At 42.7% G+C, this 27,544-nt stretch overlaps 1 protein-coding gene across 4 annotated transcripts; it reads right to left on the bottom strand.

Annotated features, from left to right (window-relative positions):
* Nucleotides 1-4,485: 4,485 nt before the first annotated feature.
* Nucleotides 4,486-27,076, bottom strand: stag2b (STAG2 cohesin complex component b). 4 transcript variants are annotated; one of them, XM_072396082.1, is made up of 34 exons: nt 27,007-27,076; nt 24,758-24,885; nt 24,582-24,663; nt 24,258-24,401; nt 24,003-24,099; nt 23,784-23,860; nt 23,494-23,698; nt 22,517-22,668; nt 20,827-20,900; nt 20,584-20,707; nt 20,089-20,187; nt 19,823-19,902; nt 19,584-19,691; nt 19,208-19,319; nt 18,966-19,083; nt 18,491-18,594; nt 17,559-17,651; nt 17,370-17,459; nt 17,025-17,228; nt 16,473-16,543; nt 16,249-16,336; nt 16,088-16,168; nt 15,908-16,000; nt 15,331-15,505; nt 15,087-15,226; nt 14,797-14,898; nt 14,536-14,684; nt 13,093-13,221; nt 12,666-12,892; nt 10,668-10,887; nt 8,966-9,073; nt 8,751-8,880; nt 7,129-7,206; nt 4,486-6,582 (listed from the first exon to the last, which is right to left on the bottom strand). In XM_072396082.1, exons 2-34 carry the CDS (start codon nt 24,799-24,801, stop codon nt 6,559-6,561), a joined length of 3,822 nt encoding a protein of 1,273 aa, XP_072252183.1. In that variant the 5' UTR covers nt 24,802-24,885; nt 27,007-27,076; the 3' UTR covers nt 4,486-6,558. The 4 variants fall into 4 exon arrangements, with proteins under 4 accessions (XP_072252183.1, XP_072252182.1, XP_072252185.1 ...); XM_072396081.1 differs by having other exon boundaries at nt 26,874-27,055; XM_072396084.1 differs by having other exon boundaries at nt 8,751-8,877; nt 26,874-27,055.
* Between the last annotated feature and the right edge of the window lie 468 nt (nt 27,077-27,544).

Genomic DNA, 27,544 nt, shown 5'->3' with positions numbered 1-27,544 from the left:
TCACATGAAGTGGTTGTCGTCGTCTATTTTCAAGGAAAATACACTTACATTTGAGTCGCAGAAAACCAACACAAAGAGAGCTTTATCTGCGAACAGAATGTTATCTGTCATCCCGATTATGTCACAGGTTTCCAGCTGAGCGCGATTCTGGGCAGCTATAAATAAAGAGGTCATAAAAATCCTGGAGGAGGCCCCCGATACATGTGCACTTACACACATAAGACTAACGGTGACACGTCTTAGAAACGGGAAGACAAGACTTATCACAGCCGATGTACTCACAGCTACGTGCACAATGCCTGCTCTCACACTCAAAAGAAGGCATCACTCCCCTGCATGCACTGTTGCACAAACACACCTTTGGCAAACAAGGATACACAGAGAAAAGCATACTCCAAACCCGGGGAGACAAACTCCTAAATCTGAGGATGTCCTTGTTAGTAAGCAGCCGAGGGTACACGAGTGCTCTCAGCCGCATCATCAAAGCCTCAGCAATTACTCCCATGCTCCCTCACTCGGGCATAAATCTGCTCTTATCTCAGCTCGCTGCAAGATCAGGGAATATCAGCTCCAGCATCTGCTCCATCTACAAACCCCGCCACTAAAGGCACAACAAAGTAGCTCTGCAGGCACAAATAGAGGAAGGAGGGGTATCGGAAGAGGGACAGGGGGTTGAAGGGGGTACACCTTGTTGAAAATAGGCAATGAAATATAGGCAGAGGAAGGTTCAGATCTGTGTGTTCCTGCTCGTCTTTTTTGCCCTAAATGTTTGGGTTCAATCATAGTGCAATGTGACCATCAGCCAGATGCCTATTAAAGCATTCAAGTACTCAAACTGATTTTTATTTTCAGCTCGGCTCAGCTCAACAGAAACACATGAAGGGAAATGAAGACATACGGAGAGGAGGAAAGTCAACGTCGTGGGTCACGCTGAAAGGTCAGAGTTGAGCTTAAGGGGCCAGGGGCTGATATGAAGCTAAGACAGGCATGTCATATTTATATGAGGGGTTAAAATATTCACAGACTGTTTGTCCTCTGAGTTTTTGCGGGGAGTCAAGATCAAAGCTCTCAGACACATTTGTTACATTATGAGCCCAGTTTACTTTGAAAAGCGAGCAGGTCCTGGGTCAGTTATGGGGAGCGAAGCCTCGAACACCTGGCTGAAGTAAGAGCTGGGACACACCAACGGGATTCGAAACTATTTTTAGGGAGGATGTTTATTTTCCTCACGGCCCGTCTGAAGCAACATCTTTCATTCCGACCTCTTTATCGCAGCTGTGACCCTGACCTCCCTCCTCCACCTCCTCCAGCCATTCTGTCTCCTGTACCTCCCTGTCGTCTTTGGATTTCCTTCTTTCCGTCTGCGTGTGCCATCCACTCCCATCTGCTCTGATTTGACAGCTTGAGCAGGAGCAGTCGATTTAGCTGCTAAGGTGAATGCAAATTTCCAACCACTGTAGTCCGGTCCAGTCAGTCTGGACTTGGAGGCCGCCAGCCCGCTGGCTGCGAATCAATAAATAAAGACACAAAGTTACAAGTAAATGTTATGAGGAAATACCTCAGCTCCAGGTGCTGGTTGGGGGTCAGGGGTGAGAGGTGACCGGTCGCACACCGAGCCTCAGGGCTCCCTGAACCCTGACCTCACAAGACTGATGAATAGCGTGCTAACGAGTACCAGCTCTCTCTTACTGTGTCTGCACTCTCTCTTCTTGTCTTTGAATACCTCTAATTTAGCCCCCCTTCTGCTTTTCCTGAGGACTGATCTGGGAGCAGCAGAGCAGTTATACTTATACCTGCTGATCTTATAAAGTACCTCACCATCTGCCGTCTTCCTTGGATTTATAATTATCATCATATCACATTCAAACTACGCACTGTTGCACCCTTACATAACCTAACCCCTATCGACCAGAGCATGCAATACTCAGAGGAATAGGTTGAATACATTATTAGTGGCTGAGGTGTTAAATCTTGGGCAGCAATAGAAGTGCTCCCTTTCTAATGAGGCTCCTCATCTCGTACCCGAAAGGGAAAGGAAGTGAGAATTCTAATAGCAGGCACAAGTGTGAGCCACACACCCACGTGCACGCATGTAGACAAATCCAGATGCATGCAAAAATGGACATAATGCAGACGGGGACATCGCACGCACATTAAAAAGGAACACAGACACACCCTGGGCCATTTTCACAGTCGTAACATAAAGCCAATTAAAGAGATGAGTCTTATTAGAAGAGGTCTCCTGGCCCTCATACATCACAGGGGTTTCCTGGCAGGGGCTGGTGACATGCAGGGCTCTCTATCATCTTTATGAGACCTGTCTCATCACGCCCTTATAAGACACTCATCCAAACTTTACAGAGACTTGTGATTTAGCTGGGCTGGCTTGGCCCAGAAATCCATTCAGTCATCCGTAGGTCACCTTTGAATGAGCCTCAAGGGATTTGGAAATGGAAGAGCAGAAATGTTGGCCTTTGCGTGGAGTACTGCTACCAGACTAGCTTGCATGTTTTCAGAGTCTCCATCTAATTGAAAACCTATAATCTCGTTTCCCCTTCCTGCTGGGAGAAGCGTTATTGTGCTCGCTGCACAGCTCAGGCCCGCTGGGACGAGTGAAAGTGGCTCCGCAACAATGAGGAGGAGCGAGGAGAGAATCAGATTCCAGGGTAGCTCAGGGTAAACATCACCCTACTCCCAGCTGAAAACTCGCCTTGTTTTCTTGCTTTGCGGGGTCGAATGCCCCGCTCAGACCTCTGGACCACCTGCAGCTCTGTTGATGACAGATTCCCTCCACACTGTGGAGCATCAGTGCCAAAGGGAGGCTAATCCTCTGCTTCTATCCCCCCCAAGTACAATAGCCCTGTCACTCGTTCACTCATTCAACATACCTTTAGCTGCTCTGCCCGTGTGTCAATACGTAGAAAACCGACAGGAGGCAGACAGTAGGTTCCCACGGCGCTCTATTCATAGCTTTCTACTGGAATCTCTGACCTGTTCAGGCCTGTCTCATGAAACCTGCTCCTCATAATGAAGGGCATTGATGTGTCGTCTCATTTCACATTCACCTTGACATCTCCGTTACAACCCACAGAGCGTCTCCTGTTAATCCAGGAAAGATTCTCTCTCCATCTTTATTTGGTTGCCAGGTATTGTGCTGCATGTATGGTGCAGAAATTAAGAATATGAAGTTGACTGCAGTGCACCGTGAGGCACACAAGAGGATGAGCATTGTAGGCCAGGGGGCTGGTCTATCTGTGTGCTCGACTCCCTGTTTCTAATCTTAGGTAGGTGCTGGTAAATGATTTTCCAGGGTCAGCTGCTTTCCTCTGCCCTTACAAACTAAAGAGATTACAACCAGTGCACTCATTAATGATTAATCCGTGGCATTAACATTCTGTTGCTTTATCTTCTCGCAGAAGACTCAGCCAGGTCTCATCCTCCACATGCAACAGCTATTCGGTGAGTTATGATCAATTATGTTATGGAAGTTGTGCTATAATTGAAAAGCAAACATGTTCTAAATGACCATGATTCATCATCCACAGCCTGCGGGGTGAGTTGCCCAGTGCACTTGCATGGATGTGTGAGTCCTGGTCCACAGTCCTCCTTGACCCTCTGAGGTTTCAACACAAGTTGAACTGATAACTTTTGGGTTATCAGGGGTAAATACGAACTAAAAGCCCATGGCTCTGATTTAAACTCGGCAGCCCTGACCCCTGCAACACAGTTAAACCAAAGTCGGCCAAACAGACGCACTGCAGTGGAGACGGGAAACGGTGACAGAAGTACGCACATCAGGATGAGACGCAGAAGTCGCTTTTATAAAACCGATTCATCAGTTGCTACACGCTGCTCAAAAACCTCTTTGGTCTGCTTCTGCACATCACTAAAGAAGGGCTGACAGCTCTGAAGACAATCCAACGGGGGCTGTAGGAGGAAGTGCTTTTCTGCACCTTATACTCTGATGGCCGACATGTGACAAGCGGACTGACGTGGCGATAGACGAGCCTCTTCATGTATTACAAGCTGGACATGAAGAGCGCTCTCTGGCAGGCCCCATTCTGATCTGCCCGCCTCTGTATTAATCATGCACTTAAAACAGAAGTCTCTGCTGCTTTCATCCTTTCCTCTTCTACCTCGTCAGCTCACTTTTATCATAAAACTATGGCACCGTCCCAACACAACAAAGCGTTACTTGTGCTAAAAAGCCCTTTGATGATAAATAAAAATTAAAAAAAGGCATCACATACAAGATATATAGACTGAGAACACACATTTCCCACATACTGAAAAAAAAAAGGACATGTTAGAGTGACACCACGTGACGTCAAAGCCGTTTAAGACGTCTGGGTGGGACAACACTGCCCCCCTGTGACACCAGAGCGAACAACAAGCGGGTGCCGCACACCAACACCACCGAGTTTTTCACCCCCAACATGCATGCGTCTGCGAAAAGGACGATTCTGAGTAAAGAGGTGACCACAGTTGAAATGTGTTGATTTTTATTCAAAAGTTACTGTCTCCAGACAAGTACAAATCAGAAAACAGAGTGACTGAAAGAGGATGGGATAATAGACATTAACTCAAGAGTAGGCAAGAGTGCAGAGAGAAAAAAAAAAAAAAAAAAAAAAAAAAAAACACAGAAATGGTCAAAAGGAAAGAAATTAAATTTTTTTGTATATATACACATGATCTAATAAGAATTTATACCGATGTAGTGGTAAGTAACAAACAATAAACAGTACTTTTTCCTTAAAAGAATTTTCTTTTTTTTTTTTCTTTTTTTTTATACTTACATAAAATAATTAGGCAAAAAACACATATAGGCTGTTTATCTACTTTATCACATTACATATGACCACCTCATATTTCATGTTCTAAGAAGCCAATTTATCCACCTCTGACATGGAAGATTACTGTGACAAAAAAGGTGACCTCCACAAGCATGTTTAAGGCTTAAGCATGGAATGACTACAAAATAAAGACCTCAGTAGACAAAACATTTCATTAAAACTTGTGTGTGACAAATATATGTCAAAATCTAAGCTTTTTGTCTAGCTGCCACAGCGCTGCTGAATAACTCATCCTCAGTACTGTCTGAATGACTACCGTACAGTTTGAACATTTGAAATCTAGAAGTATTTTTTTCTTTTTCTTCTTCGTGTGACAGGACTTTTTCCATGTTGAGAAAACCTTAAAGCTGAATTTCACAAGTCTTTTCATTAGTTTTATCCAAACTAATTTACACGTAGGAAAAAAGGTAGAAATTCAAAAAGACGTTATCAAGACGTAAAAGAAAAGAAAGGAAAAAAAGAAAAGAAACCAACGTAAAAATACAAATTTAAAAATCTTCCTCGATGCATGACCTCACATGCTTTCATTTATTGATTTTTTTAAAAGTTTTTTTTAAGTTTTTTTTTTTAAGTTTTACTTACACGTCTCTCAAACTTTGTGACCGAAGATTGAAAATAAGAAAAAAAACAAAAAAACGCACATGTATAAAATCAGCACCAATTCATATATAACTTCTTTTTTTTATTTTATTTATTTAAAATGTAGATACCCATTTCAAGGATTTTAAAGAGGTGGGGGTTGGGGGTGGGGATTTTCTTTGAGCGGCTATCGTCCAGAGGCCACAAAGTCGCACTACTGGCTCAACAAAAACAAAAAACTATGCTCATTCTGAGGGTGAAAGGGGGGGATGGGGGACATATTCTTCTTGCAGATGGTTCAGGAGTGATCCAAATCACAGGGTTAGCTCTGGGACTCGCCGTTTAACAGAGTGGAACATAAAAAGTAGACTTGAGGATTCTTCACAGCATAAAAAAAAAAAAAAGAAAAAAAAAAGGGGGGGGGGCTCTACACCAATTCTACTTGACATCTGAAAATCTTAACCACCAGTGGTTATCAGGACCCCGACTCGGGCCCAACAACAGGGAGAAGAAACTGAAGAGATAAAGAGGGAGGAAAAGAAACGACTGATCAAAAGAAAGAAAAAAAAAAAAAAAAAGAAATGCACAAACAGAAAGACCTCCATCCACTTGGCTAACACAGTACAAGCAAGCTACTACAGTCCGTTTATAAATTACTACTTCACACCTGGTAACTTACTACAATTGTAAAAAGGGTTAGACATAAACAAACAGAGGGAGAAAAAAAAAAAGAGAAAAAAAGGTTTCTTAAGTTAAACACACCAATTCATCCCCATTTTTTTTTTTTAAAAAAAAAAGGAAGAAAAAAAAAAGCTATTGATTTATCTTCAGACATGTCTTGTTTCTAACGTTTGGAAGTGGCCATGAAGAGCTTACCCATGATTATAAAAGTAAATTTTTTTTTTTTGAAACAAAGTCCTCTCTGAGCAAGCAACACTGAGTGTGGGTTGTCATTGGTCCACGTGGAGTACAAGTCAGAATTTCTTTTCCTTTTTTTTGTGTTTTTTTTTTTGTTTTATTTTTGCTTTTTCTTACAGAAACACTTCTGTTTTCGCATCTAAAATTCTCTTTAAATACAAAGCGCCTCTTCCCGTCGTCCCAGCGTCCAAATCGTCTGGATAGTAGCTTAAAACATGGACACCCCGAGGACCTAGAGAACAAAAAGAGGAAAAAGTTAACCTAAAGATATGGAAAATATCCGATAGGCCCAAACTTGACAACGCGGGATACTGCTGATGGTCCGTTTGTGAGAATAACTGGTGCGACAACGAGTCATGTCACCTATGAGATCTATCTTTTTGTTTTTTAGCGTGGGGGAGGAAGGAAAAGTGGAGATGAAGTGTAGCTTCATAGAACAAGAGAAAACTGTTCTCTGGCTGGATTTATGGTGATCAGACCGCATCTAAAGCTGCCACAAAACGGGCCTTGGATTGTAAAATCCACTTTCAGAAACAAACCCTCAGGCAAATCACTTCTTTTGCTTTCTTATGGCCGTGACAAGCTGAAATGAAAAGAAAAATGTGAAGGCTGACCCATGTGGCCAGTCTGAAACGGTGTTTAAACAAGCATTAATCATTGCTCTGCAACCAACAAGTAATGTTGCACTTGGCAACGAGCTGGTCAGCTGAACTTTTCTAACAGCCTCAGCCTCATTCGATACCCGATTTATAACAGTTAATCAACCGGGTCTCCTTACCGATTCGTCCATGATAGAAGCGGGGTCAAAGTAGTCCGGCTTGAGCTCAGATCTCTCACGGCGGTTCTTAGAGGGTGGCTGACAGAGAAAGAACAAAAAGTTTTAGAAGAAGAAAATAATAAATCAAGGCAACTTCTCCAGCTGTCGCTCTGTCGAAGGCTCGCTGGAATAATCTTTCCACGTCCACCAATGGTTTCAAAACAGAAATGTTTAGAAACAAAGGATTTCGTGAAGAAAACGATACGAAAAAGGTAGCATTTTAGCTGCGATTCAGAACTTTTAACCAACTCCGCTGGAATGAAATAAAACAGCTGCGTCAGACGGACAAATTGTGCAACTGGAGCTCGACTCATGGAGCCTAAATCTAGCATAAGCACCCAAAATAATCATTTGTCCTGGTTTGCATTTAATTATGGCTTCACAGTAATCTCACACAGTTCTGTGGCGTTAGTGTGACTGATGAAATCACTGCCGGGTTTTCTCATGTTGTACCAACAGCCGCAGTCCACTGTCAACAAAGAACGTGCTCCATCATTAAAAAAAAAAAAAAAAACACAAAACAAAACAAAACAGATGTATCCTTCCCACAAGTCAAACAATTCTTTTGATGCCCCCCCCATGTTTTTTGTTGCAGACTGAAAGAGTCGACAGACTTCTTACAGAGAGCCACATGATAAACATGAGGTTTTTCTTAGAAAAACAGCTCATACCCCCCCAAAAATCTTTAAGTGCATAAAAAAGGCAACTAAAATGTAATTAAATCAAGATACATTATGGCCATGAAAAGGCTATTATGGGTAGTTAAGCTTTGATTAAAATTCAACTGAAACGAAAACTGTCACATTTGGAAAGCATTAGAAGAATAGCAGCGTTTTGCTGAGGGCAAAACACTGAAATTTCTCCCGTAATATTCACGACGAGCAGTTTGATTTGTTGCATTTACAGCCAGCGCTGATAAAAAGCATCAAATTAAATGTTTATGCTGCCCACTCAGCCATGGGGACTTCTGAGGAAGCCGTTTCACAAACGGAGACGGGTACATTCCTGAGAAATGGAGGATCGTACTTCATGTGTAATGCAACAACTGGCAGCATCTCATAAAGAAAATTCCAGAAAAGAGAATGAGGAAAACTAAATAAACATGTCCCATTGAAAAGGGACGGAATAGAGACTTCTGATAAAGAACTTCATCTTTTTCTGCACAACAGCTTATTCAGCAGAGTGACGTAGATGTAACTTGCTGCTACACAGTGGGCGTCGGTGTTGCCTTCAGCTGGGCCGCTACTCGTCACACGCTGTTACTCTAATGGCAACTTTACCAAGAGCACAAAAGGAGGTGTAAAAAGTGCAGGGTTTTATTCCCTTTCTAATCTTTGGAAATCATTCAGAGGGTTAAAGGAAAACAACGCACGCCAGTGAGGGGGCTGCTGAGTTAAATATTTCCACCGCCTGTAAAGTCATCACATCAATCACTATTAAAGTGCTGCACTGTGGTATAAAACTGGTTAACTGCAATTGAATATGTTCCAGAAAGGCTGGTAAGTCTTCCCCGCGTTTGTCTGTGCCAAGATTGGTTTTATTTCGATTAAGCGTAAATCACGACAACTCAATGTGCATCTCACCAGATCAATGTCCATGGTGTCAAAGTCCATGCCTTCATTGAGGTCATCCATGCGACCCTCAGATGACATCATCACGTCCTCCACAATTGGCTCTTCATCTTCCTCCATAAGCCCAGTGCCGCGACGACTGCTGAGCAAACCGTTTGATTATTTCAGTGTGACCGTGGGCGGGTGTGAACATGGCAGCTCTGTGTGCAGGTGTGTCGGTGTCTTACATAGCATGCTGCAGATTGGTCCTGAGCTTGGCATAGTTCATGGCTCTTTCTTGTTGCTGGCGTGCCTCTTCTTGCTGTCTCTGAGCCAGCATCCACGTCACCTGGGAACTACAGACGCAAGAGCAAATTAATTAGTAGTGTTTTTTATTTTATTTTATCTGCATGCGTCTGGTGTTTTAACTGGACACATTAACTAGCAAGAGATTAAAGATGTCAAATACCACTAAATTTCCCACTGGCCTGGCGCCTATGAAAAGCACGGGTGGATAAATAAACTAGTCGGTCACTGTCCCAGCAGAGCCAACATTTGGCAGGCTCTTCAGTACAAACATTTTGCAACCATTTGCCCTCAAAATTAAAAGCATGCAAATGGGAAATTACACAGAACCCCGTCCTAATGTATTTTGGCTCAATCCATTTGGATCCCATTCTCAGAGAATAAGTGATCCACTGAACTGAATCATGCTCCTGGAACTGAGCCTGGATATATTAATAAAATCTTGTGGTAAGGAGGATTAGGTTGCTTCAACATGGATATGGAAATTCTGGGTCAGGATAGCAGAGCAAAGAAACCCAGTGTTGATCGGAGTCGTCTGAGCACTCTGTTGCAAGCGTTTACTGCGTTTTGTGGTTTGCGGTTTGTTGTGCAAAGAGGAGTGAACATCACAGCACGCATCTCCAGGCCATTTCCACATCTATGAGCGCTTACACGGCAGACTGTTATCCACCATTAACCTTGCATCGCCAGATCATAAAAAGGTAGACAGAGCAAGTCAATGCATGAATCCAAACAAACTGACAGCAGAGTCTGGGATTTAGACTGCAAAATGAAAACAGAGAAAATGATTTGGAAATTGATTCAAGTAAAAGACTCTTCACTCTTTTTTTGTTTGTTTGTTTTCAAAGATGAACCAGCTTTCACTCAGCTGCCATGCATTTGGGTTAAAAGCACTGAGCGATAAAGAAGAAGACGGTCTGCCTCTGACAGAGGACCGTCAATACTGCTTATTTATTTAGGAGCGAGGACATTTCCTCTTCCAGCGCCACAGTGTACAGAACATTATTGAGGGTTGGATGTTTGTGGTAGAATGCCATACTCATTCTCATCAACCTGTCTAAACGTGGGGAAAGAGGGCTGGGTAGCTATAAGTCAGCGAGATGGCAGGGACAGTTGAGAGAGAACGTACCAACAAAAGCATCCCTCTAACTATGGGATAGGAGGCACTGAGATCCACAGCTCCTCAGTCACACACTTTCAAATTATAACCATCACCAGTCGAGCCGTTCTCTTTGAGTAACCTAGATGTCGTGGGAAGAGGGAGGCAATAATGAAAAAAAGAGGCCAACCTGATGCAAAGATATAACTCTGCCAGGCTACGGTGAAAAACACCCTACCTTCTAACGTTTGGAAAGATTAAAGTACTCACGGCCACGCAACTGGAACACATTTGATGTGTTGCCGTTTGTCACCGAGAGGTGCCAAATGCAGAAAGTTACCGGGACTAATGTTGCTGGGGTTAGTTCTTGGCTTGCATTGGGAGCTGGATGTTCTCTCGTCCAGCTTGCAGCTCTCATTAATAATTAAACTCCCTGATTTGAAGAGTCCATTTCTTCTACATGAAATAAGTAGTAAATCATGAAGTATATTACGTGACTGAGCCAAACGCATCGGTTAAGGAAAGGCAGACTGAAGTGTGCTTACTTGTAATCCATGGGTGTCTGTTGGGGGTGCTGCGGGTGTTGGTGGGGCTGCTGCTGCTGCTGCTGCTGCTGCTGGTCATGAGGGAGGGGGTAGACCCCAATGTAGCTGTCATCACGACTCCTCTTGGGGTCTCGCATGGCAGTTGAGGTGAAATGAGGTGAAGGCATCATGACTGGGGTCTGCATGCTTTGCTGCCACACCTCGCCGCTGCTGCTCTCCTCTGGAAGGGAGAAGCAACATGGAGTCAGCCTAAATTTAGAGCCCAGGCCCCTTTGATTAAGAACACTATCGTTTCAAAACAAACTGATCCAGTTTGAGATGGTTCATTAGAACGGCCAGATTAATATTGGGCTGTGATTTTTGGACCCCTCTGAAGAAGTGGAAAATTTTAAGTACTGCTGTAGAAGGTCAAGTTTTGTCAGAAATAATCTGACAAAAAAAAACAAAAAAAAAACAAAGTGAATGCAAGTGTTAAAAGATTAAATCTTGAAGAGTTCTTCAGCCGAACACAGATTTCAGTGACCTTTTGTGTTGGCTGAAGATGAGTTAAATTCTCTCATTCCAGCCAGCATTTAATCCACTCACCCACACATCTGCTATTTTTCTGATTTCCAAACATACTTTAGTTATATGTTTTAGCTAAAGTTATGAGATATAGTCAATACGTTGACAATATGTTGAGTTTGCAATTTTCTCTCAATTATCAACATCAGGGGCTTCAGTTGTTTAATTTAAAAAGGAGACACATTACGTCATCTTTTCGCAAGTTATAACAAATCTGTCTCACACTTTGCTAAAATTACCACATAAGGAGCTTTCGCACTGGTGCGTGTTGGCATGTGACAACGCAAACATCCAGAAGAATTGCTTCTTGTGAAGACTTTGTTTGTTTCTTTTCACCCAGATCCTAAGTAAAGTCTCCAGAACATCACCTGGTAAGATGACGTGCTACAGCTGCAGCAACTGTACCGGAGCATTTGCTGCTGCAGTGACTTCCAATGAGTCATTTCTGCATCACATGCTGCCTCCTGCACGCTCCACACACCCAAATTAGGGCTGGGCGATAAAACGACAACGTTAGCAATCAAGGAATAACTTTTCCTGGATTGAGATATGAAACATGGTCGATATACGTCGATACATTGCATCCGTCCATCTGCTGAAAGACAATACGAATGGCCAATGACAACGAGAGTTATGCCGCGCTGAACCAATCCCGTGGCTGGAATAGAGCCATGCCAGCAGCCGTGGTGTTTTAATAAGGTTAAAAGATTTACCTTATTTTGTGCACTATAAGGCTCTCCTGATTATAAAGCACACCCTCAATTATGAGGTCCATTTCTGTATTTAACCCATACATAAGGCGCACCTGATTATAAGGCTTACGTACTACCCAATGTTCTCTGATTGGTTTATCGCTGCCAGCCCACGTAGGTATGCATTACGTCCCTGTGTCAGCGGGAAATGGTCCGACGGTCAAGGACAACATTGTCGCCCGTTTTTACACTTCTAAACTGCACGTCGGTCTGCATCACCCATCTCAGACTGAAGAACAGGCACTCACTGGGATATGGGCAAAAGCATTAATGATGACATGATTCAATCGCTGAGTACGAGCTCCATACAATCTTCACCCCATTCAGAGTGAATGGCTGGGATCCGCCTGACCCAGGATTCACACCCAACGCAAAGCGAGCGACGGTAGTGGCCAGTTGCCATTCTTTTCCAATGTACGAGCGTGAAGAGGCGCGGCAAAAGTGAGCGTGGCGGTGAGCGACGCAAAGGGAGAGCGGTGAGTGGTGCGGAGGGGGCTTAATGCCCCGATAAACGCTCACCGCTTCATTATAAAATCAAAATGGCAGTATCCGTGACAGATTTTGGAATCCAGTGGTCGATTTTTGTGAAAATTTAAGGCTTTTAGGTGCACCTTCTGGTGCGGAAAATATGGTATGTTTTTAAATCATTATTGATAAGTTTGTTTAGCCTCAAGTTAAATACCCTCTGGCAGCTTCCTCTTTGCTGCTGAAGTTCCAGCTGTGACCACAGGAGGCTTAATCTTCTTAGAGCGAACTGAAGAGCCTCTGCTGGAGTAGCCACTCATCACAGACATAGTGTCATCATCACCACCAGCCTGCAAGGAATTCCTGTAGGAGATCAGTGGAAGCCAACAGTCCTCCCGCTGCAGCGCCATCTGGAACGTCATGAAGCGCTCCAGGTACATGTGGCTGATCACAAGAGGGAGGGCACACAGACCAGATCAACACATTTGAGTACGGAAAGGCTAAACTTCACACATTAAACCAGGTGAAAATTACAACTGGGGCACTAAAAAAAACAAAACAAAAAGAAACTGCTTGCATCAGAAACATCAACTGCACCCATTTGTCACCTGTTGCACACAGAGCCACTAGAAAAGCATGCTTACACAGTCCTCTTGTCTTGTCTCATAAGTTTGGAGGAGAACTCGCTGAGGATGTCCAGGAAAGCCAGGTTGAGGGGAGGGCCACCTTCGCCCTGAGGACTGGGGTCCTTAAAAGCAAACTCGATACCATCTCTGAAGAGAGAAATAAACAAAATATTGTGAGCAGATATTAAGAACAGTGTCAAAGAAGTTCCACTAAAACCTGCTCTGAACTGTGTAATACAGGTCACCTGCAAGCACTACGCAGACTGGGGTGTCGCCCATTTAGTTTTATGTCAAACATAATACTTTAAATACTGAAACACAGTTTGTGTGCAATGCTCATTTCAGGGTTCTGTACAGTACTTTTCTAAAACTACCCAAAGGACTGGAAATGGATTCCACTCACGTTGCACAGAGATCCCATTCTGCTCGCAGGCACAGGTCTTAAATTTGTAGAAAATATTCAAGATAGCTTCTCGTAATTATCCTAAATATACTGTCATGTGCGATTGTCCGACACTGAACGAGTTGAAATGCTACACTGCATTATCAGATATCTGAATCTTAATATGATACAATAAACTATTCTCCTGATTCTAAGCTAAATTCTTTTAATCCCAAATTTATACCCAGATATGGACACATTCGCAGACAACACATAACTGTGGTCACAGACTCTGTCTGGATCGAGTTGTCGTAACAAACTGCGCCATCGTGTAATAATGCGCAAGCTCAGCTTTAAGGTTTAAGCACACAAAACACTAAAAATCGAGCCAGAGAACAATTTTTAGTCTGTTTTTTCACTTGGAAAACTTGCTGCTCGCCCCGTGGGCCATTACACAGTTCACTAAATGGCGACATATGATAAGTGTGGAGGATAACCAGATATGACTAATTTGCATTCGCTGGCTTCCAAGATACTTGTGCGATATTATAATCTAATAACACAAAGTAAATACACAAAGCCCCTGCGGTTCTGTTGTGCTAGGTTTATAAATGTGAGCTTTTTAACACACAGTATCGCTTACAAAAGGTTATGGCTTGGAAAAAAAAGGAGTGGAAAACAGAAACCCATGTTGGGGGGGCAAGAACTTAGATTTTGTTAAATGTGAGCACAAAGAACACCTTGTACAGTTGTTTTGATTGCTGCTTAGCTTAAGTACACAGATTATTTAACGTGGTGGTTTGTTTTTACAGCACTGTCGCTTTCCTCCGCCTGACAACTTCCCTTCTGTTTTTACACGCTTCTCTACTAAATTGCAAGTGGATGGGAATTGGCTGAAGTGCAGCATTTCATCACTTAAGCCTCTCGAAAAGTCAGAGGAAACAAAAAAACCAAAACACACATGGCGAAAGGAAATTCGTCGTTGAAGGAGTAATTTGTCTACTGTGACAGTTCCCGTGTATCGAGCCAAAAGAGTAAGAATAATAATGCAAACCGCAGAGGGCGGGGTGAGGCCTTACTTGTGCAGCATAGCAATGGCATCTCTGGTTTTCACTTGGTCGAGACCGAAGGTTAGAGAGAAACGACGGGCCAACTCTTTGATTCCACAGAATGCAGAGGAGGAGCGATCAAACCCGTGACCCAGTTCGGACAGCATTTCATTAAATAGCTGGCATGAAGAGAAACAGTGAAAATTAGAGAATATCTTAATAACCACAGAACAAATTAACAGATGCTCAGAGTCGCTGAACAAATGAGGGAGCGTGAGTGTATCTACTGACCTGCTGCAGACTGAGAATGAGCGTCTTGGCACACTGAATTTTGTCAATTTGCCGGGTCTTACTCATAGTCTCCTTGATGATGTCGCCATAATCATTGTAATACTGTAAAGAGAAAAATGTAATAAAAAAAGCTGGGTTGAGAGGAAATTAAAGGCTTTATATGTGGCTGTATGTAGATTTAAATGTCTAAAGATTCATCAAACATAATCAAAAATCAGGTTTTTCCTGCAAGAACATCTTGAACTGTGTTCTTTTTTTTTGGGGGGGGGGGTAAAAATGATGAAACTTGCCCTCATGTACTGCTTGAAGATGTCAGCTCCAGTCCTCATTTCTACCACACAGTAGATGATGAGTTTACAGTAGGCAGCAAGGAGGTTTCTCCTCTTGTGCAGAGCTTCGATCTTTACTGCCTCGTCGTCCTGTTGCCCATCTGAAATTACAGGACGGGAGACAAAAGATGTGAAAAAAACCATCCCATGACTTGCTCAGCAGAACAGGCGGAGATGCACAACGCTTGCACAATGGAAATCGTACCCGTGCTATTCGTGTCGTCGTCCTGGTCAATGAAGACGTGGTTCAGGATGAAGGAGAGCAGTTCTGATTGTAAAGAGTCCTCTGGGGAATAGACCAAGGGCTCCAGGTGTTCCCTGCCTCCAGACACCATCTGGTGGCTGAATATGAGCAGAAGATCACACAGGATGGTGAAAGCCTGTGGGAGGTAAAGAGAAAAAGAACAAAATGTTACAACTGTGTGCATGAGAAGTACACGCACAGAGGCGCCACATAGACCTGGGAGGAAAAAAGAAAACAAATAAATTTGACTTCTTCCATCTGCTAGACACAAACAGCTTAATTGAGCAGCAATAAAGACAATTTCACAACAGAAAACAAGGCATGTGAAGGTCATGCACTAAAGTCACTTGAACAGTTTTGTTGCCAAAATTCTAAAGCACCGATTTGGCTGCCTGTCACTGCAGCTGCTGTGAATATCTTTAAGTTTACACATCAGCTCTCTGCTGATGTTCTCCACTTCATGCTTCATGTAATTCTCCTGCTGCCTTTACTCCTGCCGCTAACACATAGATATTTGTGGTTTTCCCGTCTGCGTCACCTGTTCTTTGACGGCGGTGTTGACATTGGTAAGGTAGCGCTGGCACATCATACAGAACGCCCTCATCTGCTTCCTCAGGGTCACCATATCGTCCTGATGCAAAAAGACACCTTTTTTTGGTAACGTAATCCTTTCACTCATTTGTCCCGTTTAATGACAGCAGCTCATCAGAGGCCTCACCTTTCTGGAACTGCCCTCGGACAACTTGGCCAGCTGCCACAGGATCACGTAGTGAGTACACTGCAGTGAATGGATGACTATCTGCTCACGAGAAGGGGACAGAAAAAAGGTTTAAAATGTACTTATCGTTGCTGGAATTAAATGTGTGTGCGTTTAAATACCTGCTCAGGCATGTCTCCGTTCTCAATGCCCGTGTTAAGCAGCTTAAAGTTGCTGGTAAAGAGGTCCCACCCCGACAGGTCATGTGCACTGCAACCGGGTTGTTAAAGTTAGTTTAGTTAAAGTGTACAGAGTAAAAGGGGAACAGTTGCTGTAAATCTGAGGGATAAAGAAACTTTAAGTGGGTGTGGAATCTATGATATGGTAGGTGGTTTTAAGCTCATACTTATGAAAAGCTGTGATCCTCTTTAGAGTTGACAAAACCTGATAAGCGTCATCTTCGTCTGCATCTTCACCCTGCAGAGAAATTCATTTTATTCCATCAAGATATTTACTCCTCTCATAAAGAAGTAAACAGCAAAGCAACATCAGATAAATGCAAGGACTGGGGTTACCAGTCATAAGTTCTGGTGAACATCCCTGTAAGGTATGTTCTGATTAAATGTGTGTGTTTGTGTGTGGGCTGGGGGGGGTACAGTCAACAATAAGCGCGTGAAACACTAACATTTATAAATCATCCACAATTTTGTAATAAATCAAAGGAGGAAGATAAAGATGAAAGTTGTTTGCATTGAAAATAACTCCATAAAGAGTGGGCTCATTTTCTAGAGATGAGTTCTGAAACCCATCACCAAATGGGAACCTGGGTTAAATCTGAAGAGCAGAATACTGATGAGCTCTGATGTAACAACGCGTGACTTTCAGCTCACTTTATCAAGAGAACAAGAAACACTAGCATGTATACGTTTAGTTGCAACACGTGGAAGGTGTCTCCTACCTCTTGTAGAAAGTCCTCCAGTAGCCTGGTGAATTTGTCCACAAGCTCATCCAGGAGCTGAGAGCGGGCTATGTCTACCCTGTTAAAGATTGTGAACTCCTCGTTGCAGAGGGCGTGGTAAGTTTTAGAGCAGGACTCTAAAACTTCAGTGTCTGTGTGCTTCTCCACAATTTCTCTGATCTGACGCAGGAGAGCTTCCAAGTGCTGGAGTAGAGAGACACACAGATCCGAATCATGCGTGTTAACAGCCAATGAAGAGGAGACTGCTGTTAACATCAATCATCAGTAAGCAGATCCAATTCTGCCCTGATCCAGCTGGTAATGCACAACACACACGAGTCTCACCTTCTCCAGACGTCCTGTAGTATAAATTTCCAAGTCAAAGAACTGAGGCAGCTGTAACAAGTTTGTCACCTTCTCTGCATCAACAGCGTACTGTAGGACAAACACCAAACAGTTAACAACACCATACTGTATGATGCCAAGAGCTTCTAAGAAACAATGGGGCAAAAATGTTGGGAGGGTGTAACGCACCTTGGCCAGTAGAGGGGGCAAAGCCACAGCAAACAGCTCGGTCATTCTGGTTCTGTCATCCAGCTGAGTTTTCTTCTCTTTAGCCGTCATGACCTGTTGAAGTGATAAAAGTTAGATGGTGGACCACACAACTCGTGTGTATTCATGCATGTGCAGCTTCTACTCTTTAACAGTCTACACCTGAACATGGGTTACTGTTTTACAACATCGTTTGCATTTCATTCAAACGCAACCGCAGGTGAGACTTATGAGAGCTTTTAGTCAAGTTTTAAAGAACATTTTGCCCCCCCCCCCCCCCACTGCATTTAGTTTCTTTTTTTTGTATATTTTAAATGGAGAACAGGGGCTCTGAACTATGAAATAAAAGGTACACAATACAGTATTACTGCTTCACATTAAGGAGTGAAAAGAAGCTTTTGTTAAAGTCAAGAAGAAATTGGATTCTTTATAGCAGAAAAACAGAGATTGAGGGAATACAACAAATGACATCTATACTTCATCTTCAACTGGTGGGACAGGCAGTGTATCTGAAAATGTTATCGGTTGCCTAAATGCTGATTTCAGAGTTTTGTCAACACAGGCACAAAACATTGCAGCACACAAGGCTAAGCGGATACGTGATCAGAAGCCTGAACGTTTCTCAAACACAATTAACCTTGCATCAGAAAAACAATCATCCCATTCTCAAGCTGTCAGACAAAACAAAGACAGCAACGGTGGACAAAGACCCAAACCATCTACAAGCCTTTAAGATGGATTTAACAGTTGTTTAAAGACACATTATCTGAAGCGCAAGGGCTGCTCTTGCAACTCCCAATTCACTTTGTAGCGACCCAAGTTCACCCAAAGCAACACAGCAATCTCAGATTCAGTCAGGCAGTTGGAGAAAAACAGATTTAGTTCACTTCTCAATGTGTGTGATGCACTCTTACCCTTTTGCCTGTTCCTCTTCCAACAGGTGGGTGGCATTCAGCAGCCTGGCGTACAGTGCACAGCACGATTTCAATCAAAGCCGTCTCTTGTCTGTCTGTAAGAGCTACCAAAAAAAAACAAACAATCTGAATAATTTACATCAATGCAGTGAACTGCAAATGATCCAGATAATAAAGCTTATTCAAACAGGACCTCTCAGAGAAAAATCCCAAAGTGCTTCAAACAGGAGGATAAACGATGAAAGACAATAAGAACAATAAATGGCATAATAACCTTTTCTAACTTGAAGCTTTCATTAATAAAACACTCTTCAGCTGTTTTCTTATGTGAAGGAATCAAAACAATCAGTACAAAGTGAAACCAACAGAGGTGGAATCGTTAGATGAGATGTAACTGCTTACGAGAAAAGGTCCCTGTACATCTGAGTGCTTAATCTGAGAGTTTCTACTTGAATTGGGGGGGGGGGCATCATACCTTCTTCTCCTGGCAACGGGTCATCTAGCAGTAAGCTGATCATACACTCCCAGTCTTTCAGTAGCTCTGCACCGCATTCCCAGAGGGAGTCCACTAGATAGGCTGCATGCTCATGGAGCTAACAAGAGAGGTGTTCACACAAATTCAATTCAAACGATATACTTACAATAAAGAAGTATGGATGAAGAGGGGAGGGGGGGTGGAGTGCTGCAGAGATTCAAGAACAACCACAGACAGCGTACCTCACTCTCAAGGAAGAAAAAGACAGTGGTCTTAATGAGGTTGGCGTTGGGGCTTTGTCGGCCTCTTCTTTTGGGGGCACCTTCCTCTTCCGGTTCCCGTTGGCTGAACAATCTTTGAGAACATTTTATTGTTAAAATGTGCGTCATACAAAAACAAAAAACCCACATAAACCCAGCGACACAGTACTGTGTTTAAAAGCAGCACTCTCTGAATAAGCAGCAAGCGACTCGCAACACTTTAACTTACAAGCTCAGATAAGAACAGAATAACTTCTGGAACAGAAACAAGCAACTTATACAACTGCACTTTTAACGGGTCGTTACAAAATGACAAGTCACAAAAGAATTTTTAAAAACAGATTCAAATCTGGCTTACTTTTTATAGAGAAATTCTCCAGCTGCAATTGCAACAGGCCTGTGTGCCGAGTAGACCAGGTGATAGACACTTTCACAGTCCTCTGGGGTCAGGACCTCATCCGTACTACTGCAGAGACAAACCCAAATTTAGTCATGATGTGCCAGTTATGTGCTCAGTTTCATTCTGAAAAACTGTAAAAAGGGGGTGTGCCCTGGATTGAACGAGAATACGCTCAGGGATGACCAACAGCCACTTACTTCAAGACTAGAGTGAGCAGTTTAATTGCTTGTACTGCAACATCATACTCTTTGTCGAGAGTCATGGACACAATGCGGTCCTGAGAAGAGAAACATTACAGACTTAGAAAATCATTTGGTTTAATAACTCATTAACAGATGGAATTTTTGTCATTACAATAAAAGAGAGACAACCACACGTTTCCATTTGGTGTTAATTAAGCCTTTGAAAGGAAATAAAAAGGTGTAGTTGCTGTTTCTATCGTTGTCCAGCAGGTGGTGCTGACCTTAAAGCGACTTGTGAAGAGCTCCAGTCTTGCATTGAGCTCTCTGTTGTAGTACAGACCCTGGAGAGCTGTCAGACACTTCAGACGTACCTCACCTTGCTGGAATCACATTATAGAACAGCGTTTTGCTCATTACTGCAGTAATAAGCAGACTCACAGATCTTTAATCAATTCAAGTCTCAGGAATACTGTAACCAATGAACTTCAGTTAGTTTTATATAGAAACGCTAGAGTCAGTTAAGTATAAATAGACCTTAAAACCGTGTTGATGTTTACAACCGAGTCACTGACTGTGCCTTTATTAGCCCTGCAAACCCGCTTATTTTGTCCGATCAAACTGACTTTTTTGCACAGTTCAAAGGGGATTTGCGCAATAACAGAAATGATAGCGACTGGAGCTATACTACAACAACAGTTGGTGAGGGACATGTCAGAATTAGTCTTAACCAGGGGCTTAACTATAAAAAGAGCAAGAGAAAGCTTTGTATGCGTTACCTTATCGTGCATCGTCCATCCTACGTACTTCAGATAGCTGTCGTTGAGGAAGGCATCGCTGTAGAGTTTCATCCACACTCCAATCTCCTCTATACAGATTGCCCTGATTTCTGCTATCGAATCACTGTCAAGACATTGTCATCGCTTGTTTAGCAAAATACAAGAGTGACATCAAGCAGCACACTGAACCAGGAAGTTTTTTGTTTTTTTTCCCCTCCATAGAAGATAATGGTGAAGTCTTACCGATATCTGTGAACAAAAACTCCTTTGAATATTGCATTCATCATGTTTTCAATCTCATCCTGATTTTCTTGGAGCTGAAATAAAGCGCAGAATAAAGCACACGGTTAATTGACCAAACACAAACCCTAAGTGACAGTAAGAGGTGACGAGGTACTGTTAACAAAACAAGATCTGCGACAGCCAACTATGCCACTGTGCTGAGGTGTGGCAGCACACTGATCCAACAGATGGATGCACAGTTGTACCTGATGTTACACAACGTTAGCTGAATAACACTTGGCAGTGTTGGTCCACCACCTACAGAGGTGTTGCATTTCTACTCTCAAAAAAGAAACCAGGAAATATACAGTCACTGGCCAGAGTTAAGGGTTGCAAGGAGGCAGTGCCTCAGTTTATGATTTGCCTGGAATGGACCTGTAAAAAAGATCATCTCCAAGTGCAATCTCTGAGTGGAACTGGGAAGTGACAGTTATATTGTGGCATACGTAGCAGTACCAGTTGGGGCAGGTGGTATTTCAATCCTCCAACAAACCCATTCCAGCTTGCAAGTCCTTTTAAATAAACATGTTTTTTTCTTTGTAAATCGAGTCACCGCAAAGACTTTGTGGTTCAGTCATTTGCAAGCACAAAAACACTCTCCACCTCTTCATCCAGCTCGATAAGCTAAAACAAACATAGTGGGCCCATTTTCACACATCACAGAAGAGTCGGGAAAACGTGCCCACAATTTGATCAGTTTTCCTGCAGGTAATGCTCATAAGAACAGTTAGCAGGCGGCTTTCTGGCAAAGACGCAGCCTCCCGGGCTGGAACGGGGAGGGAGGAGGTGCCGGGGAACGGGGGCAGCATGTGATGGAGAAATTATGCGGCAGAAATGGAACTTGTTGTGCTGGCAAGAGTGCTGCGTGTATCCGTACGCATCAACAGGTCAGCAGTAGGGACCAACTCTCACCACTACATACATGTGCCCACAACTACATGTCAGTGTAATAACAACAACAGTCACTTACTCCAACTCACTTCCAAGTCACATTCAATAAGGAACACCAAACAAAACTGACAGTTAAGCTAACAGGTCTTAATTTAATTCACTGTCTGATGAACACAAATTGTAAAAGAAGAAGGAGGAGGAGAAAAAAAAAAAAAGAGAAATCAAAGCTGTTCTTTATATTCTGTAGAAAAAGAAGAGGGGAAGCCCAGTGTGTTAGTCCTGTTGTGCTGTCACTGGACGAGGAATAAAAGGACAGCATTTATATAGCTCTGCTGATCACATGAGGCCCTTTACACATAATCATACTGTGCTTTTTACTCCACACCTGTGGCCCTTATTCTACACATTGAGCTCATCTCTATGATGCATACACTGATAAGCAATCTGGGTCATTTCTGGGGTTCAGTGCCCACAGTCCCACAGATGCATTTGAGAGGCTGACGATAAACACAGCACACTTCCAAATGGTGGACCTCCCACAGCTGACCCCCCCCCCCCAAACCTCTTAGCTGCAACATGACTAACAGAGTTAGTGTAATGTGTAAATGAAAACTAGAATAAACCCAATAAATGAACAGACCTACACTCAAAACAACTGTTAAGTGTATCTAAATTTAAGGAACCCAATATGCAAAGAAGTGTAGTTCAAACACCAAACATGTGCTCATACAGAAAAAGAAAACGAGCCACGGCCACTTACCTCTTTGCGTTTTTGCAGGAGCAGCTCTAGCCTGTCATTTGCCCTTTTAGCAACAATCTTATTCCTTTCGGCCTCATACTGCCGCTGGGTGTTATCCATGTTGATGCTCAAGTTTAGAGCTACATTCACCAGGGCTGTCATCAGCTTCATGGCTGTTTAACAAACAAGAAGCAACATCAAGAAAAATTAATCAGTTCCACGCATGAAAATGATCAAATTTGACAAACAATCAATTACTAACCCAGACAAGTACATTCATTTACCTTTCAACACACACACACTATTTCAGTACAAAGACGCTGTGCAAAACTGACTTTCCTCTCAGTAAAACTAAGCTTGCCTTTAAAGATTTAGATCAGACACAGAAAGCATTTTTTGATTAACAGAGTAACATCACAGAGTAATAACTGTGAAACAACTCCAACCTGCCATCCAAAACCTGCCTAAATAAGAAAAAAAACAACAACAACAACAACAGACAAAACAAAAACATATTGAAGTTGAGGATTTGATCCCCGACAGAGAACAAATACGTGTTTTGAGGTCACACCACCCACCTGTTGGATTGAGTGCTAGTTTTGTCAAATCTAAAATGCTGCAGCATTTGGAGCAGACGGTTTTCTGTAAACCGCAGGTTGTCATAGAACACACGATCTGCCCCCACCAGGTGTTTCTGACACTTTTAGAGAGTAAATCATCTTTTGCAGCTTGACTGAAGCCCAAGCACCCTTGAGTATGTGAAAGGCACATCCAGTACTAAAGCTAAAAGTCACCCTGATTTTAGAGTTGCAACAAAACCTAAAGGGTCTAATTAAGCAAAACACACACAAAACCAGCAATTACAGCAACATATAAAACATAAACAGAATGACTATATACACCCCAACACCCCTCCAAAATAATTTAATTCCCCACTTGTGTCTTTGAAAATGGGGGACTGACACGCAAATGCACCAAAGTGGAAAAACGCTTCCTACCCGCCAGTGTGGAGGTGTGTCTGAAGGCTCGGACTTGGGAATCTGATAGTCCAGTAAGAAGGGAGATGACTGTGTCCATCATGTAGTCATCATAGATGATACTGTATTGACACTGGCGCACTAGCACCGAAATGAATTCACAAAAGCTTGATTTAAACTTCTTCCACTGGGGCCCAGCGATAGTTAGAGGGTAATCACCGCTGTCCTGCAGAGAAAACATCATCAATACATACACCATTACCACCAGATTTGCAGGCTATCACTTTGATTACTCTGGTGAGATACGGTACCTCATCAAATTCCTCTGTCATTCGTCTAATGATCTCGGAGTTCTGCATGTTGCGAAACATTTCTCCACTGACCACACCTGATACACACAAAGGAGATAGACAGAAAAGCTCAGTAAAGGACAACAGTTGCATTCAATCAGATGAAAAGAGTCTGAGAGGTTCTTTGGCATCTTTAAAGAGCCAATCACGGCACAGGATGGCGAACAGAAGCAAACATACCTTTACATCCTGAGCACTGGATAAAAAAATTGATGAGATCTAGCAGTGCAGAATCTCTGTCATGTTTGTAAGACTCAATCCAGTCATCAACAACAGACTGCGAAACAGACGATGAAGGGGAGAAAAAGCAAAGTCATATTCAGATATAAAAAGAACATAGCCTTAGAATTAATTTATCTTGTTTATTTTTCTCTCTGCAAGTTTTCTTCTTAATGGTGTATAAATCTCAAAAAGTCTTCCATTCATAATTCATACCTGCATTGCACTCCTGCCCAGCTTCACAACCTCAAACAGCATCATGTTCTCCATGCCATTCTCCTGGTGGTGGCCATTTAACCGGCCAGCGCCCTTCCCTCCTTTGCCTTTCTCCCCTGCTGCTTTCTTCCCCTTCTTCCCCCCCTACAAAAAAAATACACACACACAAAAAAAATAAAATAAATCACAAAGACTTAATCCACAAATGACTGAAAATGACTGGAACATAAGTGCAGCTCTAGCTTTAACGCGCATGTCACAAATACTACTAAAAACAACATAACAAAAATTTTTAGCCGTGAAAGCCGGTTGTGCTTTTAATACCTTTCCTTTAGCTGAATTTGCACCCCTTCCATCAAGGTCCTCAGAGAAGTCTGTATCTGAGGAGAATCTGGTATCTGTATCCCTGTTAGACAAAAAGAAATAAAGATATCAGCTGGGGCATTTGTGTGTACCTCATCAACATTAACAGTAAATACAGAGTGAAAGCCTTTACTCACTGAGTGTAGGAGAACTCTGAAGGTATTTCCGGTGCTGCTATCATTTCTGTAACATCTTCTGGATAACTTCAACTCACAACTGACTTGAGATTCTCAGTAGATATACGACACAGGAGGTTGCATGTGACCTAGAAAACGCAACAGAGTAATTTAAGAGATATTTGTGCTGTCTTAAATTTCAAAAGGACTAGAGCTATATTAAAGACAACAGCCTTGTAGATATAAAAGTAGTAAAAATCACAATGTCTGTAGTAAGCAATATTTTTGATGCCTTTTCACAGGGAAAAAAAAAAAAAGTTTCACATGGTAACAGGGGGCGGGCACCAATGCTACTGTCACCCATGCCGTTTTCCCATTGGCTTCCCCTTTCTCGGCTTCCCCTGGTTTACAGACAACGTCATGCGAGTAAGATTGGAGTATCAGCCTCACTGACCATATTTGGCAGTGCCCAATCCGCCCCACACTTACCCCAACCAATCACGGGTTAGTATCAACATCAACAAGATAATACAGGCCACAGGGAAAGTATTGCGTGGTTCTGAAGTGTAAATTAACACACACATCAAAGTGGAGAGCAGGCGCAACTTCTTCTCAATACGACCGATATTCCAACCAAAAACAGATTTATTCTCAACCGCACGGTGGGAAACTCATGAAAGCACTCAAAGGTAACAGTTCAATCTCGAGAACAGACATAAACTCCACCCATTATATACCAATCTGGTGTTTGTAGGTGTCGGTTCTGGTAAATGTAGCATTGACATGCAACTGTCTTAATGTTAAAATGTTGAAAGCAACTGTTGAACGTGAATGAGGAAAGAAAAATAATTTCAAAAGTAATGATATCGTTACGTTCAAATAAAGGTTATACTCCACAAAATCCTGAAAATGATGGCCCAGGTGTGCCAAACTGTTACGGATAAAGAGTAATCGATTTCACAGATAGCAGATAGTGTTTGCCAGGTCAGAGACGTGCGGGATAACAACGGCGACTTTGTGGTTTTAAATTGCTGCTAATCGTTTCGTGGGTTGTGCATTTACGTCCCCATTTCCCTGATTGTGAGAGGATACTGTATGACAAGACGACAGGATTATATGGGTGTAGACTGAAAAAGTGGCGCCAAATCGGACAGTGTGGCTTACAAAGTTATTATTGCGAAGCAACAACACACAATCTTAGGTTAAATAAAAATGCAAAGCCGATTGGAGTGAATTCCAGAGAATGATAATGCCACAAAACTATCGGCTCAATTCCATCCAACAACGCCGACACGGCAACGCTCTCCGTCGGCTCCTGTCAAAATTGACACCGGTGCCTTGCCGCTGCTAGCGCCACCAGCTAAGGAACCGAGGATCTCGGCGTCTTTTCCTCGACGTCAGCTACTTGAAATCTGATGAACTAGGCATGCACGACTCAGAACAAAAATACTACAAATAGCCAAGCAAGCAAGACGAAAAACATATACAACTAATGGTAAATAAATGTTGCGAACATAACAGCGTTTGCTAACACTACAGTATTGAGACCATGACAACAAAACAACGCAAGCTCTACTGTACTAGCACAAGCTAAAATGAGCTAATACACAATGACGCTAATCAACAACGAGCCAGGAGTATTAACTGCCCTTTGCCTGTGTACCAGCCTTATGCAGTGCCTGTCCGACTAGTAAGTGATTAACAATAGACATTATGTGATTTAACGGGCTGAGAATAACTCCCACTAGTTCACCATGCTAACAGCTAGTGCTAACATTACCTAAAAAAAACATCACGTCCTTGCGTCCTCCATCTTGCCTCGGGAGTTCCAGTACCGTATTGCATAAGCAACAAACACTTTGTTTACAAATATATAAAGTGTATGCAAGTCATTTCAAATAACAAAACGCTTCTTCACGCAACGAGCTGCATATTTTGTGCAGCTGTGCCAAATTTCTAGTTCGTTAGCTTGCTAACGACCAAAGTAGCTATGTACCGCGAGCTAGCGAAGCGACTCTTTCCAGGCAGACATCCGCGCTCTGGGCTCTTCTAATGCTAGCCTGGCTAGCGAGACGGCTAGCAAAATACAAATCAACTAAGTTCCAGATAGCTCTCCGCCATTTTACAGCTAACTTACCTTCTTGTGAAATGTAGTCCCGATACAATTGTAACTTTTACTATTCTTAAACGGCCACCGATTTAATCCCGCTAAAAATCTGTAAAAAGAGTTTAAAAGTCGCGGTCAGAGGCGGTTTCGGACGTTCTCTCACCCCGCTTGCTCCGTAGTTCGGTTTGTTGTTTCGACGACCTGGGAGGAGGAAATCCTGGTGCAGAGCTACCACCTAGCGGCCACATTACCCCCCATATAAAGACACTTTTGATCACCTGACATCTAGTGGTGAAAGACAAGTATTGCATCTTGACACTATTTTCTTTTCTTTTTTTCTTTTTTCTGTGGCTTGCTTATTTTTGCAGAAAAAAAGAGATAACCGTAAAATAAAGTTTCGCACACCAGAAGAAGAAAATAAAAGATGAATTAAGGACTTTTCGGTCTGCAAAGAGATTATGCTGCCACGGTTCAGGTCCTGTCAAACATTTGAGATAAAACCAGCTCTATTGTAGGTTTATTTGAAGACACAAGGAACGCAATCCATCTGTCATAAATTCAGTTTTCAACAATTTATGACATCCTCCTACAAAAACATGAATGGCTTACACTCATGCATGTCTTTTAATAGTGAAACATGCAGATAATTAATCCAGGAACTGCATCCCAGCAGCTGCCATGAATCGTTATGTTTGTAATAA

This window comes from Leuresthes tenuis, unplaced genomic scaffold, assembly GCF_036924035.1.
Source record: "Leuresthes tenuis unplaced genomic scaffold, fLeuTen1.0.hap1 SCAF_11, whole genome shotgun sequence".
Taxonomy (NCBI): domain Eukaryota; kingdom Metazoa; phylum Chordata; class Actinopteri; order Atheriniformes; family Atherinopsidae; genus Leuresthes; species Leuresthes tenuis.
The sequence above is the reverse complement of the archived record's forward strand: the minus strand, read 5'-3'. Positions and strand labels throughout refer to the sequence as shown.